This window comes from Ammodytes marinus, assembly GCF_949987685.1.
Source record: "Ammodytes marinus genome assembly, chromosome: 19".
NCBI lineage: Eukaryota > Metazoa > Chordata > Actinopteri > Uranoscopiformes > Ammodytidae > Ammodytes > Ammodytes marinus.
The window spans coordinates 20,827,672-20,844,827 of NC_137223.1; the positions used below are offsets into that span (position 1 = coordinate 20,827,672).

Consider the following 17,156-nt stretch of genomic DNA (forward strand, 5'->3'; position numbering starts at 1 on the left):
AAAGTTAATTAAGAACACATAACAGAGAAACAGAGAATTTTGTTTTTAAATGTATTAAGTCAACGACGATTTTGATCATCAATAATAGGTCAATAATGAAAAACACTTTGATTTTATATGTAAATTAATATAGGCCTATTGGAAGAAGAAAAAAACCGTCTAGCAAACAAATGTACCAGTAGCTCTTCACATATTGACAAACCAATCTGGGTAATCACACTCATTACTGATATTCAGCGAAAAACAGAGTTGCTCTCTTCTAAATGTCAAAGTGCTTCATCCTGCAGGCTGTGTAGGGTGAACAGTCTTGTATTTGCACCAACATTTGATATAAGTGAGAACAGCAGCTGACTAGAAAATGCTCACTAAAATGTATTACACATCATAATCAGACACATTAAACTTAGTTTACATTACATATAATTAATTTCAATAACTTAACAACAATCATGTGTTCGTACTGCACATATCACTGGGTCTTGGAGTGGGAAAAAAAGTAGAAAATGAACTATTAATAGATTTAACATATCTTAAAACACTAAAGTGCACAGGACTGTCTACAGCAGAGTAGAAGTAGCAGGTTCTGACTGGTTCTACATCCGGTTCCATAGAACTCAAGTATTAAGGATTTTCTGCCTCAACTTCTTAAGATGATTGTCAACACCCATTTTCCCCTTTCTCCTTGAAAAGAGTTAAATCAGAGAGGCATTTTTAAGCAGGAACATTGGTATCAGCAGGTTTTCTTCAACAGTCAGAATTCACAGCGCAGCTACTTGGATGTCCTCAAGCTGGATTCCGTCCTCATTCTGAGGCTGAATGTCAGGCTGTGCTGCAGGCTCTGCTTTGTCTTCTGCAAACGTTTTCACCTTTGTATCTTTGAGCATCTGTGTGACAAGGCGCTCATAAAACCACTCCAGGTCCTGAGGGTCCTCGGGCCAGACAAGATACTCCCTCCTCTGAACAAAAGTTCGGACTGCGTTGTTCTTCATCAGCTGGTAGTGAGCCACCTAGATGAATGGAGATATTGGATAGAAATGAAGGTAAAGAACTTCCATTTGTACTTGAATTTAGTAAAATAAAATAAAAATAAAAAGGCACAGCACTAGTTTTCTTCAATATATAAAGCAATGTTAATTCAAATCTGTATGAAGCCTGGCATCTACTGGTGGATAGCGGGTACTGATAGCCCATTATGGCCTGATCTGTGATGCTACTTATTCCTCCACAGACCGTCAAGCACCTGCCACCAGAGGACAGCCAATAGCATATGGCTGTTTGTTTGTTTTTTTGTTTTTTACCAAATCTCACTTTCCTTTCCCAATTTCATATGTAAAAGGGAGAACACAGAATGATCATATGGAATTGTTAAGTATGTCAGCAGCCAAATACACACCTTCCCTACCACCAACATAATCAGGACATTCGTCAGCTCCTCCAGCATCCGGCCCTGGGCCAAAGTGAACGCCTCCAAGCACCAACCATCTAGAAAAAGGCAAGACCCAGTTATTTTCTTTGACCCTTTTTAATTTAATAATTCATTTTGTTATTCAGAAGTAAAAAGAAAGATCAAAGAACCAGAGCCTTACTATGGCTATGATGCTAGCTAGCATGCTGGCTTTGACTTTCTTGCTGAGAGTTAGATGACAAAGATAATAGCTTCATCTCATTTAATTTAAGGTAGGGTCAGCAGAGCAGACATTTAGCTTAGTTTAGCATTAAGACTGGAAACATGGGGAAACAACTTGCTTTGTTCAAGGGTAAGATAAAATCCAAAATAACATTATTTTAAAAACAAGTTTCTGGATGACTATGGCTGGCCAAAGTGACTTTGACCCTCTGCTGGTTGCCTGGTAATGTTACAAAGACAACAAGATTTATAAGTCACTGTGCCCAGCCAAGAAATACTTCAGTGATTTTATACCTGATTAAACAAATGTTGAGTCTTTATTAGGGAACCACAGGGGTGCTGGTAAGCAGTTTAATTAGTTTTTAACGTTTGAACATTCAAAGCCAGGCAAGCTTCCTTTCCCTGTTTTCAGTCGTAATGCTAGGCTAAGCTAACCAGTATTTGGCTGTAATTTCATGTTTAAAGAGAGACTTAAAAGAGAAGTGATGAATGCCAAATCAAATTTTGAGTATCCTGCCGTTGTTATGCAATAACTACACTCACTGATAGGAATGACCATATCACTTACTTCTCCTTTAATACGAGGCTGTTGTTCGGCATTTATCTCTACCTAACCCTAACCCTCTGTAAGGCTTCAAGTATAAACTCAGTCACTGTTAAACCTGTCACCACACCTAACTATGAGGCCCTGGAGTACACCTGTACGTCATTGTAGCAATAGAAGTTAGCAAAAACAAGACTTTCAGGGGGTGTTACATATAAGTTAGTGGTATGGATCCTCCCATCAAACGCTCAAACATCGAAATGTCAAGCTTAGTCTTGAAACAGGGAATACAATCAAGCTTAAAAAGTCAACAGACAAAGTCTAACCCTTCAAACCACTACTGCAGATCAACATCGGGAAAAAACTGTACCTTTAAGGAACTCCCTGGAGACGATGCAAACAGTCTTCCTGCTGTCCCAGATGGCATCTCTGATGTTGGAAAGGTGATCCCCCCCTGGCAGGAAGTCTCTGGCCTCAAAGCAACAGCGAAACATGTTGTCTTCTGAAAACTGGTTATCCAGCTTCTTTAACAAAGCAGCCTCCACCCACCCGTAGTCACTTTCACTAAAGGAGAAGAAGGCATCGTACTTCACCTTGTTCACACAAGGTTCTGGTTTTGGGCCCTCGATAACCCTACCAACAATCTTCTTGTAGATGATGTATATTTTCCCTCTGAGACGTGCGTAGACAATCCCGCTGAGGATGACAGTGATGATGAGGAGAGAAGAGAAGAGGATGAGAGCAAACTTAAGACCTTGGACAGCCTCTTCATCGTCTTCCTCACACGGTTCAATGATCTTGGAGTAATTCAGCAGAGGAAGGTTATGGAGAGCAGCTGGAAACTCACATTGTAGCTCTTCCTTTGGGCTCAGGAAGGTTACATTTGTCACATTTAGCCACTCCAGGAAGCTCTCCAGATTGCAATCACAGTCAAACCTATTTTCTGCCAGGTTGAGGAAGCTGAGAGACCGAAAAGTTGTTGGATCCGGGGAGACTAAGAAGTTCTTTGTGAGGTAGAGCCTTATCAGGCTGACTGGAAAAACATCTGGCTGCAGATAAATTAAGGCATTGGACGAGAGATCTATCTCAACTATCGAGCTGAGACCATTGAAAATCCCTTGTGGGAGAGTCTTTAGAGAGTTGAAACTTAAATTTAGACCGAGAAGATTGTCCAGATTATCAAACAGGTCGAGGCACTCCCCCTGCGCCCAAATTGTCTGCAGGGAACTGTCATGAAGATCCAGAACCCGCAAACTGCTATTATACGGCATTGTAACATTTGAACTTAGTGTGCACCACTTGATGAAGTTGCCACCATAGAAGAAATTCTGCAGACTTTTGAAATGAGTTACAATTACGTAAACATCCTCCAAATTTGTTAATCTGTTATCGGTAACATCCACATGTATGCTGTTCATTCCCAAGTCAATGATACTGTTTAGGGTTTTCAACTTATTGTCGCCTAAAAGAAGAAACTCCAAATTTGGTAATGCCGAAGGAAAACCAAGGTCTCGCAGAGAGTTCCCTGTCAGATATAATGCTCGTAATTTGGTCAAATCACTGAATGCTTTGTAACCCAATGCACCAATGTGGTTGTAAGACAAATCCAACACCTTAAGGTTTGTCAGATTGCCAAATGTGTGAGAATATATTTCTCCTAGGAGATTGGATGACAGGTTGAGCAGTAGTAAATGTCCTTGAGAACCATCAAAGGCATTTCTGTTTATTTGATTGATTTTATTCTTGGAAATGTCGATAATGATTGCATCCTTTAGAGGACTAAAAACAGCCTTCTGCAAAGCAAATATACGATTACCAGACAGAACCACATTTTTTACTGAACTGTTGATTAGGCTTTCAAATGTGCTTTCATCGGGATCGGGGAGGTTGTCATGTGAAAAGCCTTTGCCCATGCTTCCAGTGAATATAAGGTGAGAAATTGGAGTACCTGCTATTGCTTTGAAAAATTGTCTTGAATTATAGACGTTGAACCCATTGGTGGATAAGTCAAGGGTCTCAAAGGCCATACCTCTGAAAGGGTTCCCACATTTTTCCAAGTCAAACTCTCCACTAAACATCATGTGTAAGTCATTGGAGTTCAAGTTCAGATGTGTGAAGTGTATTCCCCGAAAACCAACAAGATCCTCTTCACATAATCCTGTAATCTGATTCAGTTTAAGGTTTAGCTCTGTGAACTTTGTGAGTCTTGAAAAGAACAGTCCAGGATGGGGTCTCTCTATCTTGTTGCCAAAGAGATCAAGCGTTTCCAAGGAGTAAAGTGGCTGCAGATAGTTTTCCGACAGTATGGAATCTGCCAAATTGCAATAATCCAAAAAGAGGTGTTGTAAATTGTACAGTCCTGCAAATGCTCTTGGTTCCAGCTGAAGGCCAAGATTGTAGCCTAGGACCAACTTGGTCAGTTTTCTCTGCCTGAGGAAAGCGTTGTTCCTTATGACAAGAAGTGGCACTTTCTGCATTCCAAGATCTAATTGCTGCAGCTGGTCATAGCTTCGGAGCACGGTGCTGTTGATCTCGCCGATGTAGTTCATCTCCAGGAAGAGGTGGGTGATGTTGGGAGGCAAAACAGGAATCCAGTAGTGGTGCTGTGAGCTGCAATCAGCCACAAGACCATACAAAGTGCATGATGGGTAGCTTGTATGTACCTGCAGAAGTTAAGGTTACATTATTTTTTTGTAAAAATGACAAATAACTTACACTACATAACCTCTTCACTACATCACAACGTTATAGTTTAAAAGGTGGAGTCAGCGATTCTTGAGAAAGCTTGTAGTCAGAATCACATTGTAAGAATCAGTGGATATCGCCACACATTCTGCTACCTGTCTGTACTAGTGTGTGCTATGTACCGGGCAACAAAACAAATTCTGATTCTGGTGGTAGTCTCAGAGTCATATTTAGCATAAGGTAATTAGAGTGATATGGACTCTCAAAATTGACCTTCTGCAAGAAAGAAAATATATGAAAAAGTATATATATATTTCCCAAAATACATACATATTCCTTTTTCTAGTCAGAATATAAATGTAAGATTAGCTTTATATTTTTAAACCTAAATTCTGTTTTCTACGATTTTCTAACAGTTTTGGAGAAACAAAGTACAATTGATCAGTTTTGAGCTCAGTGCTCTACACATACCTCAAGGTATAAACCACTGAAAACCAACTGAAGAAGCAGGATCCACATATTGTCCTCGTCTTGATAGGGTTCAAAGAGAAAGTCAAAAATTAGCAAAGCTTAAAGGATAGAATATTTCTCAACTGTGACAATAATAGTGAGTATATAGAGCAAGAAGGGGAGGCTGAGTCAGACTGTTTGCTTTGGAAGGTTCATGGTTCATTGGTGCAGCTTCAGTGTCACACCGCTCAGAAAACAAACATTTCATGCCTGTAATAGATTAAAAAACGTGATTAACTCCACTTGTTTGCCTTGAGCTGATAACTGAAATGAGTCACAGTGTTTTGATAATTGCTGCTGCACCTACCGTACTGGAGTGGATACTATTATATTGGATAAGTGTGTTTGCCCATAAAGTGTTTCAGGCATTAGATTGATGAGAATAGCTGGCATGACAAAGGTAAACAAAGGAGGCCCACCCTAGCTAGCAACACGCCTGTTTACAAAAGCCAAGGCTGTGTATTAACACAGGTAGCGGATCGTGAGGAGATAGTGATTTTGACATCAAGCCTTCTCCATAATTGCTGACTCCTTTAATTTCCTGTATGATTTGATTACAGAGGGGTTGTAGTATGCCTATGATACATACTTTCAATCCAAGTCACGTAATACAACAGTGTGAATCTTAACCAGGATTTGGATCTGTTTAACCATAAATGCATCAGGACTTTCTATGTGCCCAAACACATGCAGCAGGTGCCTTTAAGATTAATGTTGGCCCATTACTGGTTTCCAATATTAGCAATACAAGGTAGGCATGAAAGTCTGGCTAATGGCTCACGTGCTATAACATCAAAGCGCGCACACAAACACACACACACACACACACACACACACACACACACACACACACACACACACACACACACACACACACACACACACACACACACACACACACACACACCCCTTGTGTTTTTCTATGGCAGCTTTGATATTTTTCCCACAGACTGAAGAAAGGGGCGGTACTGCCACAATAGGCTATTTAAAGTTTATACACCTTCTCATAACCTGCGCACGTCCCCTGCCTATCATTCTAAAAGCACAATCCCAACATTGACTTCCATGATTACCCTCGATATCTCGACAATTCTTTAAAATGAGTTATTCTTTATTATGATCAACGAGAGTAATGTCTCCCGTTTCTCAATGAAAAGGCAGGTTAACATGGGGTTTCTTGTGTTGTGTAGAACATCGCGTTGCTGGTTTACAACAGGGACGTCTTTCAACACGGAGGAAATAGCGTATTACATAGGTAGGCAGGCGTTGTTTATTTATTTTTTTACAAAAGTCTGATACATATAGGACCTAGCCCACAAAACGGATAAATTAAGCGAGTCAGTCACGAAAGTCCCTGACGACAAATAAAATGGTAGGCTATTAAACAGAACGTCTTACCTGTGTGGGAAGGAGTTGGAAAACTTTGACAGTAGCCTATTTTTGTGTGGGGAGAGTCGGCACCTCCTCCCTGTACCATCACCAAACTGACCGCTCCTCACTCATAATTCACTGTCTCCCTCTCTTTCACACGGAAACGTAGCTGCCCCCCTCCCCTCCCCTCGTTGTACACAACCTAGGAATGTTGCAATATCCCAAATTAACACATTTCGTCTTCCTCTATTAGAGACAACTTTCTTCATTGTATCGCTCCAGTTGTTGCAGAATGGACTTCTTCATCTCGTGACATCTAACTTCACCACTGACAGCTATACGACATGGCTTTCAAAATGTTAGCCTACTATTACCACTGGCCTGCTGCTGTAGCCTGATTGTCTACCATTGTTGGGGAGTAGTGAACTAGGCCTACATATAATTATTTTAGCCGGTACATTTTGCAGTAGCTTGCTGGTAGTTCAACTACAGTTAGCCTATTGAGTCATTCGTAGTTCTAAGGCCAATTTCTGCTGTAACATTTTCTGTGTCTCCTTAAGATGGGACACTGCAGGCTAAAACATTTGTTTTTTTCAAGCCCTGGTACATTTTTAGATTGTTGGCTATATTTTGCTTCCATAACATGTCTTCTTTCATACTAGATTGGTCCAAATTGTACATTTGGTGTTTATTTGACTAAACCCTCTGTTTGCATCTGTATATTTCTCATTCAACCTTCTAACTGCAATTATCTCAATATCTATTTTTTCCCCAATAGTCTGAACCAGAAACTCAACTTGTGCATTTGCATGAACTAAACTTCACAATCATTCCACTCTGAAGGTCATTGCAGACTAATGTGTTCATATTTTGTTAACTGTCAGATTCATGATACATTTTGTTCCTAAATCATGCCGAAAAACAATATTTAAGACCTGTAGGTTTTTTTTTTATTGGAACTTTTATTTGAGTGTTTTTATGTTTTTATACATATGGACAAAAAAAAACACATTTAAAACATTAGAATAGCCTACCATTGAAATACAAGACACCAAAAGTTGTAAAGATTTGGACATTCCCAGAAGTGGTGAGCAAGTGTACCCTCTGCAATCTTACACCTGTTACATAAAGGCGAAAGATCTGGGAAAATGTTATGCAGTTTAACCTTAGAATAGTGCAATCTAAGTGTGACCTTAAATTGAATTAACTGAAGCCTTGAGTTTATAGAGCAGGATTTTATGCTTTTTAGCGCTCCTTCCCAGACATCGTCAGCTATTCCAATGTTTAAGTCTTTTTCCCAGGCTTGCTTTATTTATAAAGTGGATTTGTCCTGCCGGTCTAAAAATATTCCCACAAAAGATGAAATCAGGTTTTTAGCTTCTGGTGAGCCCAGTAAAACTTTGGACAATGAATCATCTGCGGGCAGAGATTCAAAGGATGGTATATTCTGTCTGACATAATTCCTTAACTGTAGATACCTGAATAATTTAGCTTTCAACAGTGAAAACTTTGATACTAGCTGATCAAATGAAGCAAAGTGACCATTTATATAAAGGTCCTCAACTGTTGACATGTAGGTTTTTGATTTATAAAATGAAAAAAAGCTGTAGGCCTATGTTTTGCTGTTGCCAAACGTGCATATTTATTATTTTAATTTTTAATTTAGCCTATTACAAAAAATAGGCCTTCTTGTTTGTAAGTAATCAACTGGCAAATGTTGATGACGATTGATGATATTCACCCCCAGTGTCTCACCTCAAGGTGGGTTTTTGGAATCAAGAATGAGATGTGATGTATTCTTTTATTTTCTATCTCCTTTATGACGTGAAGTTTCTGCAACTGCGTCTCTGCATTAGTGACCTGTAATTCCCTTTATGAACCACATGGTGGGGCAGTCACCCTGTGTCCGAGTAGCCTATAGAGTGGTTTAGGGAGCAATCACAAGAATACAACGAGAAAAAAAGCAGACACCCCCATTCAAATGTTCTTAAATAGGCCTAATTGAATTACTTTCCAGCACAAAAAGTTCCTTGTCATCTGTTATTATTATAGGCCTATCGCAATTGTTAATGTGAATGTAGGCCCAAATTCTTCCGTGAAGAAAACTAGAATATTTCTGATGTCGTGTCTGTTTGTGGTGGTGAGCATAGATGTTATTCTTTGTTTGCTAATGACATTGTCACCATGGCACTTAAATCATGTTTGAGCCTTTTCCAGCTTATGTTGTTCAACCCATCGTCCTCGTCTTCTCCAGCACAGTCAGGCTAGTCTAGGCCTCGAGCGTTCACTCGCGCGCATACAGAAGCTGATATAGGTTAACAGTACACTATAAAAAGAAGTGGTGTAAATTAACAGACTGGCCAACAAAGTTTAGTTGTATGTTTTTCTTCAACAGAAAAAAGAGAAAACTCTTCGTAACAGGAGGTAGGCTACTGATATGTCCCTACACTCATGGGTGAAATATTTAAATGAAAGTCTTATTTCCTTTTGTCATTAGGCTATGTAGGCTACTAAGCTAAACTGTAAGCTAGCTGGGCTGACTAGCTATTTTTACTGGAGCCAATAGCCAGCTGTCGATATCTTGTTAAAATTAAGTAGGCCTAGCAACAACACTAGGCCTATATTTTTTATTCTAAGTGTATCTTATTTATTTTCCACCAGATTCAAGAAGGTGAAGGTAACAGAGGAGACACAAAAGTGAACAGGTAGTGAAGTAAAATAGTTCAAACTATGTGGCAAGTAAATAGCCTGGTCCAACCAGACCATCGTACTTCATTTCATTTGTACAGAAGGGAAAATTAAATTTGTCCGGAAGTAGGTAGGCGGGGGGAGCCAGGCTAGCAAGTAGGCCCTAAACGCTGTCGAGCAGGCTAAAATCTAAAATACATAGGCCTAGAGTAGAAGTGTTTGACTTTCTTTTCTGGACCACACACACACACACACACACACACACACACACACACACACACACACACACACACACACACACACACACACACACACACACACACACACACACACACACACACACACACACACATTGACATTTATAATAGGCTACTATATGTATGCTAGTTAAGACACTGTAGACTCTAGTGAAAGTAATTTGTAGTACATGTAACATGTTTCCTGTAGTAATGTTAAGTTATGCACTGGTCTTTGTAGCTGGGTCTCTGCACGAGCGACCTGTAATTCACTTTATTTACCACACGGTGGGGCAGTCAGCCTGTGGGTCAAAGGACAGAGTGGCTGAGAGAGCAATCACAAGAAGAAGAAGAAGAAGAAAAAAGACATCCCCATTCACATTTTTTTTTACATTTATAATTTAATTACTTTCCAGCACAAAACAAAGCTCCTTGTCATGTGTAAAATGCATATGTTCAGGTAGGAGCACTATGCAGTTTCAGGGGAGGGGGGGTTTGTTGATATGTGCAGAGCCTGAAGATTGTTTATTTTCTCTACATGTAATTCTTAGTTTTGAATAGTTCCTAATCATAAATCATAACAAAATCATTTTGAGGCACCTTGAACCAAACGTAAGACAATATGTTCATACAAAACTGTGGGCCCTGCCTGCTGCTGTATACAACTACAGCAACAGTAACTTTTAAGGTAGCTTTCTGACTTCAATGGGTGTTCCAGGGATCCAATTGTTCTGTGAGAAAAGTTGGTTTATTCAGTATTTCTAACAAAATGTTCACCTCTCTTGAGACACCTAAAGTTACATAGTGCACCTTTCAAGTGAAATTTATGGCAGACAAAAACCCAGTTCCATAAGGCATTGAACATCATTCCGTGATGAAAACGGTAGAATATTTTTATGTTTTTGTGTGAGTTTACGGTTGAGTTTGTCTCCCATGTCCCGTCACCACACTTTCCTGTTTTGCTGTGAAACCCATCAAAACGTGTCTAAAACGGTCTCGTCAGTTCTGTGTCCGAGTCTTGCCATGTAGGCCTACATTCACACGTCATGCTTCAGCTGTCTCTCCCAAGCCTGCTCTTGTTTGCTCTTTTCACGGGTCGCTTGCTACCTGATTCAAACCGTGCGCTTCAGGCTCTGGAGATTTATCCTCTGTCTTCCCTCTGCTGCACAGGAAGTGATGAGCCAGACAAACCAGCAACACGATACAAAAGGCAGTGCACACTATTACCCCCACCAGACCCCCCACCGTCAGCGCTGACGGCTGCCTGGTTGGACCTGGGTACGTCACAGGTGGGGCTGTGGGCGGATCTCTTGTGGGGGTGTCTGGAGTCCATCCGGAGCCCTCCGAGTCCGTATCCTCGTTTTTTACGCACCTGGATTTGCCAACAAGTGTATACCCCCGTGAGCACTTGCACACGAAGTCGCCGAATTTGTTTTGACAGTCTTGATCGCAATATAAGAATAAACACTCGTCTATATCGATGCAAACCGTGAGGTCCCCCCTTTCCTCTGCTATGTACCCATCGGGGCAGTAGCACTGGAACATGTCATTCGGGTCGCATTTGGCGGGGCACTCCTCCTTCCCGCAGTGGAGTTTGCACTTATTGCGTGACTCTGGATCCTGTTTGTATCCCGCATAGCAAGAGCACTCGTAGCTCCCAGGGGTGTTGGTGCATTCGTGCTCGCAGGGAGCGGACTCGCACTCGTTTTCGTCGACGCACTGGCCGCCTCCGCTCATCTGGAAGCCATCCTTGCAGACGCACTCGAACCCTCCCACGGTGTTGACGCACCTGAAGTTCTCCCCGGGACACTGGCGCTCGTCTTTGCAGTCGTTGAAGTCCACGCACGACCTGCCGTCCGGCGCCAGCTTAAAGCCATGATCACACATGCACGCGTAAGAGCCCTCGTTCTTAAAGCAGGCGTAATCGCAGCGCAGGTGCACACACGGGTCCTCCACTTCTGTCGCCTTCTCGCAGGTGACTTTATTCGCGGGGTTGACGGTTTGCCCCGGCGGGCAGTAGCAGGAGGGCACCTGATTGGGGCTCACTGCACATTTGGACTCGCAGCCACCGTTGTGGATCTCGCAGCTCCAGGGCGCCTGCTTCCACTGCTCAGAGAAGCAAACGTACGTAGTCTCGGCGGGCATCCGGATAGCGGTGCTCCCGGGCGGCAGAGACAGCACGTCCTCGCCCTCAAAGCCCATGGGCGTCTTGTAAGTGACGGTCTCGCCCTCTGCAGCCACCAGACTTGTGCACGGCTCTTTGAAGCTGTACTCGCAGAGGAAACCGGCCCTGTGTTCGCTGCATGGTTCCTGCGTCCATTTAAACTCGTCCTCTGGGGAAACCGAGACGCAGCGATGAGGAGAAGAACAGCTGCTGTCAAAATTCGGTGCCCAGTTGAAGAAGTCACTCTCGCTGTCTTTGGTGACCCACTGGAAGCCCTTCAGCTCGGCAGTAGCGTCCGGACAGCCGGTAGGGAGATGCAACCCGATCCAAAACCGCCCAGACATATTCCCCAACAAGATAAAAAGAATATCATGGGATACGGACGAGCGCACTGTCATTAATTGGCCGCCTTGGGCACTGCATTGATCCTCCGCGGTGGAATAATCGCTGGGATCTCGGAACACTGTATAACACTGGTTCCCGATGCAGTATCCGCTATTCGGCTCGATCCCGCTGGCTCTTCCCATCAGGCAAGACAACAAGACGACCAGCAGTCCCGTTACATCCTTCATGTTTGAACCTCGGTTGAGTCTGTCTAAGGTCTTGCGCGTTCCAGCAGCAGAAGCATATAGGCTTGTTTGTTTGAGAAAATGTATTGCTCGCATTTATAACCCCCCGACTCCATGCTAGCGCCTCGGCAGAGGAAGGAAATGGCTCTTAATCAGCCCGCTGTGACGCTCACTCTCCTTTCACAAACTTTCTCCTCGGCACGGCCGACCACATTCCCAATTACGCACAGCTTTACGCACATGCGCATCGAAGCTAAGCGCATGCACGCAAGGGGGACATCTATCTACCCTGTTTGCAGTAGCCCCTCCCAACAACACTCTACAAAATGTCAGTCCGAGCAATTCGACTGGTGTGGTAGCCAAGGCTTTAAATCCAGCATTCCTTAAAAGCAGGTTAAAAGACAGTTTGGTGGTGTAAAACAAAAAAACGTTCCCGTTTAAGACATGTTCCACACATTAACTTAATTACATCTCAAAGTAGGGCACAATAACAGAGAGGAAAGGACAATTAAATGTGTAGGTGCGTGTGATTTCCATTTAAAACAAGAGGTCAACAGTGACAGAAATACTGATTGTATTAGTTGTTGCCAGTTTAGCAAAAAAGAAGATAAAGTAAGTGGATTGTGTGCTTGACTCCACTGCATTATTGTGTAGATAATGAACTGCAGCCAGCTCGATGATGTGAGAACATATGGTACAAGGAAAGGAATGTTATTTTTTTTTATCAACTAGTGTCAGGTGTCCAGTTTCTCTTCCTGACACATCATCTTCTTTATATTTGTTAATTTTATTTCTTGTTATTCTGTTATTATTGCTTAGGCCCTGTGACACTTACAAGTCATCTTCATGTCCCATACTGCCTCTATGAGGTTCAGTAATCATGCTTTTTACAGTGTGGCTGTTACTACAAATTGCTCTCACTAGAGTCAAACAGTCTAAATGTCAAGAGATCATCAAAATGCAATATATATAAACTTGCTATATGTGCCAGATTTGAAAAACAAAAACAGACCATAAAATCTTATCGTCAACTTTTTGGTCGTACAATTTATTATTCAGTATTGACATGTTAACCATCCAACAAACCTAACACTGCAACAGGTGAGAGCTTGCAATAAGCAATAGTATTACACATGTAGTGGCGGGGCATATCACAATGAGGTGCAAATGTGTTTTTCTTGTTTATATACTTAGACCATAGCAGCACAGTATTACATTCACCATTAGCCCAACTCCAGAAGATCATCTCTATACTGTAAAATTAAGAACATTCAACATCATGTGTACATGTCAGTGGGAACAGTATACAGACAGTATAGCACCTGGGGACTATCAGTGAATATGGTAATATACAATTATAGTGTCTGTCTCCCTAGACAGCGTGAATTGTCCTGAACCCGCTGTTAAGATGAAAACAGTGGTCGGCCTCCAAACTAGATAACCAGTGTATCCGTCTCACATGTCAGAAATCATGGGCAAATATCACAATAGTCACTGTAACCCACAAAAAGACTGGCAAATGAGATTTATAAAGTAGTTCACAAATACAGTGTTACAATCAATGTGTGAAAAGTGACATATTTAAACGAAAAGGTCAAGCTAATACTTAGGCACATTAACTTTTTGCATTAAAATAACTTGAATACAGTGTGATTAGACAGCAGCAAAGTGAAATCAAACTTACCTCTTTAATGGGATTATGTTGTCATTCACGTGACACACACAAAAACAGGTTCATATTTGTAACACTTTTGAGGAAACTGTACTTTAACTACAAATTAGGATCATACAAAGTTTTTGGTATTTACAATTATCCTTCTCTGAGTAACAGCATATTATTTAAAGAACCAAACATTGGCTAATAGCTGAAAGGGACTTTTTTTTCTATTTCTGCAACAAAAATGACAAATTAATCTTGAAAATACAAGACAAATAGATAACAATTATATATAGAACATCTACTTTACATTCAGAAACCACGACGGGTTTCCTTCAAAGTCCCATTTTTTCTTTTATGCGCCTTCACTACTTTTTAGCTCACTGTGACAGTGTGCAATTGCTTGCAGCTTTAAAAGATGAGCAGTTTAGCATTAACACAGCCAATGGATAACTTAGAAAGTCCCACGTTGTCTGTTTGAAAGAAAACAGTACAATGTGACATGAGGAGGTTTGAAAAGAGCAGCATACGTCCTCATGGGTGAGATTAAAGTAGCTGTGACTGTTTGTCGAAGGATAACCTCTTGTACGTCTCCGTGGTCACCTGGTTCAGGTAGAAAATGTCGATATCTGGGCGTTTGAGGGGAGTAAGATCAAATTTGCCACAACGTTTGGCTGCATTGTGGACCAGGAAATACAGCAGTGCCGCACACAGGGCCATGAACATGGTGATACCAAGGACACTGCCGGTCTTGATGTAAGAGGGCACGGCGGATGGACTAGATCTGGCCGGTGTGGGGTGCGGAGGAGACGAGCCTGATCCACCATAATCCTCATCGTAGTCTTCCAGGGGAACACACTGGGACTCCCCCTTAAGCCTGAAGCCCTCATCGCACAAACACCTGTAACCGCCAAAATTATTTTCACACCTGTTTGGGTAGCACATCCCTTGATCACATTCATCCATGTCGGTGCAAATGATCGTGCCGTTGGCCTCATCTTTAAGATAACCTTCTGGGCAGGAACACGACTGTTCTTTCCCCACAGTTTCAGGGTCATGGATGCATATGGCGAGACAGTCTTTCTCGGGGCAGTGCTGCTCACACTTGGTCTTGTCTTTGGCCGACACCCTGTAGCCTTTCTTGCACACACACTCGTAAACCCCGTTAAATTTCTCACACTTCATGTGCTCGCAGTCTAGACAGTTTGAAAAGTCTTCACACACTCCATCATAATCATCAAAGCCTTCTTTGCACCTGCACAGGTAGCTTCCCTCGGTGTTCTCACACTCCTCCCCTTCACGTGTACACGGGCTCTGCTCTTTGCACTCATCCACGTCCACACAGCGCCCACCGTCCGGCGCCAGCCTGTAGCCCTCTTTGCACCTGTAGAACAAGAGTTATGGAGTGAATCCACTTGCCATGGTCAAATCAACTAACACCAAAATAGGTTTTATTTTCATTGCGTATTTCGATTGGTCAGTGGACGTCTCCTTTGAAATCTACATGTGCCAATGCACGAGTGTGCCCGTGGCAGGTTGAAACACACCCAGCCATTAGCACGTTTTATCTGTTTATATTATGAATATTTAAAGGTGGATTTCGGAGAATCTAGTTGTCAAAATCACTTCTTGTCCATACTTCTTGCGCGCTGAAAGAAAATCCACTGTAAATACACAGCCTAGGCTCTGTAAACTGGTATTTAAACAGTCAGCTAATCTGGAAAATGCTTGTTGTCAAAGTCATACTGTGTACTGTATACTGTTTGTTTCAGTATACAACAATCCAGTGTTAAAACACAGCCTTGGCTCTGTAAACGGGCATGTTGCTAGCTATGGTGGGCCCCCTTTGTCCTTTGATTACAAACTAGTTTACAGAGGCTAGGCTGTGTATTAACAGCTGATTTTCTTTTTAAATCTTTACAGTGCACTACAGATAGATAGTGGGTCATGAGGAGACATTCACCGATTTTGACCAAAAGGGATTTTGAAAAGTGTTCTACAGAATGATAACAAATCAGACCAGACAAAGAAACCAGTGTGGAGTCCTTCATTTCAAAACAACGCAAAGTTTACATTGGTTATACCTGCAAGCATAGGTGTCGCCCTCCTTTCGGCACTCGTGCGCAGACTGCGCACAGCTGGCGCACGGGTCTGCGATGCAGCTGATTTTGTTGGCATGGAGGGTTTGCCCCGCGGGACAAGTGCAGGTGTGTGTTGTTGAATTTGTTAAACATTTTTGTTCACAGCCGCCCTGCAAAACCTCACAATTCCAGGGAGCTCGTAACCAACTGGTGGAGTAACACAAGTGCCTCGAGTCTATGTATTTAGCGCCCAGCTTTTCCTCTATAGCGGTGGTTCCCTGTGGAAATGTTTCCGAATCCTTCACCTCGAAGCCCATGTGCGATGTTGTGTACTTCATATGTGCGCCTGCGCCTGTCTGCAAACCGCTACAAGGGTCATCGATTGTATATTGGCACAGAAATCCATTCAGCTTCTCGCTGCACGGCTCCCGCGATAGCGTGAAGTTCTGTCCCGTCGTCACGGTGATGGAGTAGCAGTCCTGGAGAGCTGCCGCAGCTTCCCCTGTGCTGTCCAGCTGCAGCCAGTAACTACCATTCATCCCGCTCAATATATTATCTACTTGTTGAGTAATGGACATTAATAACTGTCCTTCGAAGCCTTTGCAACGTTTTCGTGCGCTTTGGAAGTCCTCCGGCTCCTGGAAAAGTGCAATGCATTGTTTCCCAACGCAATGTCCGTGCTGAGAGAGGACCGTTTCCTCCAGCCAGCAGAGGAAAATCACGTAAATAAGAAGTGCGTTTGTTGTGGGAGTCATGATGTCGATGTTAGAAAAGCTGCAGACTGTGGTTTGATCCTGCGCGTTCGACGATCAAATGCCGATATAGTCGCTGAGCTGAACTTAGGTCCCATTTATAAAACCCTCTGACTGTATTTTTTTGTCGGACCATGTGGAGGAAGGAAGTTCCGTCCCTGCCAGTGGTTTAAGCCCCGGTCTGATTGCTCAACCCACACGCTGCTGCCCAAAAGCCCTTATCACAAAGAGACTGGCCCATCAAACACACACACACACACACACACATGCAC

General features: G+C 42.4%; 3 protein-coding genes across 3 annotated transcripts; all 3 read right to left on the reverse strand.

The window, feature by feature from the left end:
- Window positions 1-758: 758 nt before the first annotated feature.
- Window positions 759-5,375, reverse strand: LOC307265696 (toll-like receptor 5; the record flags this gene model as incomplete). The annotated part of the gene is made up of 4 exons (XM_080047491.1): window positions 759-1,007; window positions 1,394-1,482; window positions 2,542-4,834; window positions 5,328-5,375. 4 exons carry the CDS (start codon window positions 5,373-5,375, stop codon window positions 759-761), a joined length of 2,679 nt encoding a protein of 892 aa, XP_079903617.1.
- A 4,678-nt stretch (window positions 5,376-10,053) lies between these two features.
- Window positions 10,054-12,622, reverse strand: thbd (thrombomodulin). Its single transcript, XM_080048364.1, has one exon. The coding sequence runs from the start codon at window positions 12,488-12,490 to the stop codon at window positions 10,751-10,753; it is 1,740 nt and encodes a 579-aa protein (XP_079904490.1). The 5' UTR covers window positions 12,491-12,622; the 3' UTR covers window positions 10,054-10,750.
- An 818-nt stretch (window positions 12,623-13,440) lies between these two features.
- On the reverse strand, window positions 13,441-16,930 carry LOC307265795 (thrombomodulin-like). The gene is made up of 2 exons (XM_080047599.1): window positions 16,136-16,930; window positions 13,441-15,435 (listed from the first exon to the last, which is right to left on the reverse strand). The coding sequence occupies exons 1-2, from the start codon at window positions 16,885-16,887 to the stop codon at window positions 14,598-14,600; spliced, it is 1,590 nt and encodes a 529-aa protein (XP_079903725.1). The 5' UTR covers window positions 16,888-16,930; the 3' UTR covers window positions 13,441-14,597.
- Between the last annotated feature and the right edge of the window lie 226 nt (window positions 16,931-17,156).

Excerpts from the sequence above, each read along its gene's own strand:
- LOC307265795 (XM_080047599.1), bottom strand. The coding sequence starts at position 16,887 with ATGACTCCCACAACAAACGCACTTCTTATTTACGTGATTTTCCTCTGC. Across the intron at positions 15,436-16,135 it reads GGCGACACCTATGCTTGCAG|GTGCAAAGAGGGCTACAGGC; the intron begins GTATAACCAATG and ends CTTGTTCTACAG.
- thbd (XM_080048364.1), bottom strand. The coding sequence starts at position 12,490 with ATGCGAGCAATACATTTTCTCAAACAAACAAGCCTATATGCTTCTGCT.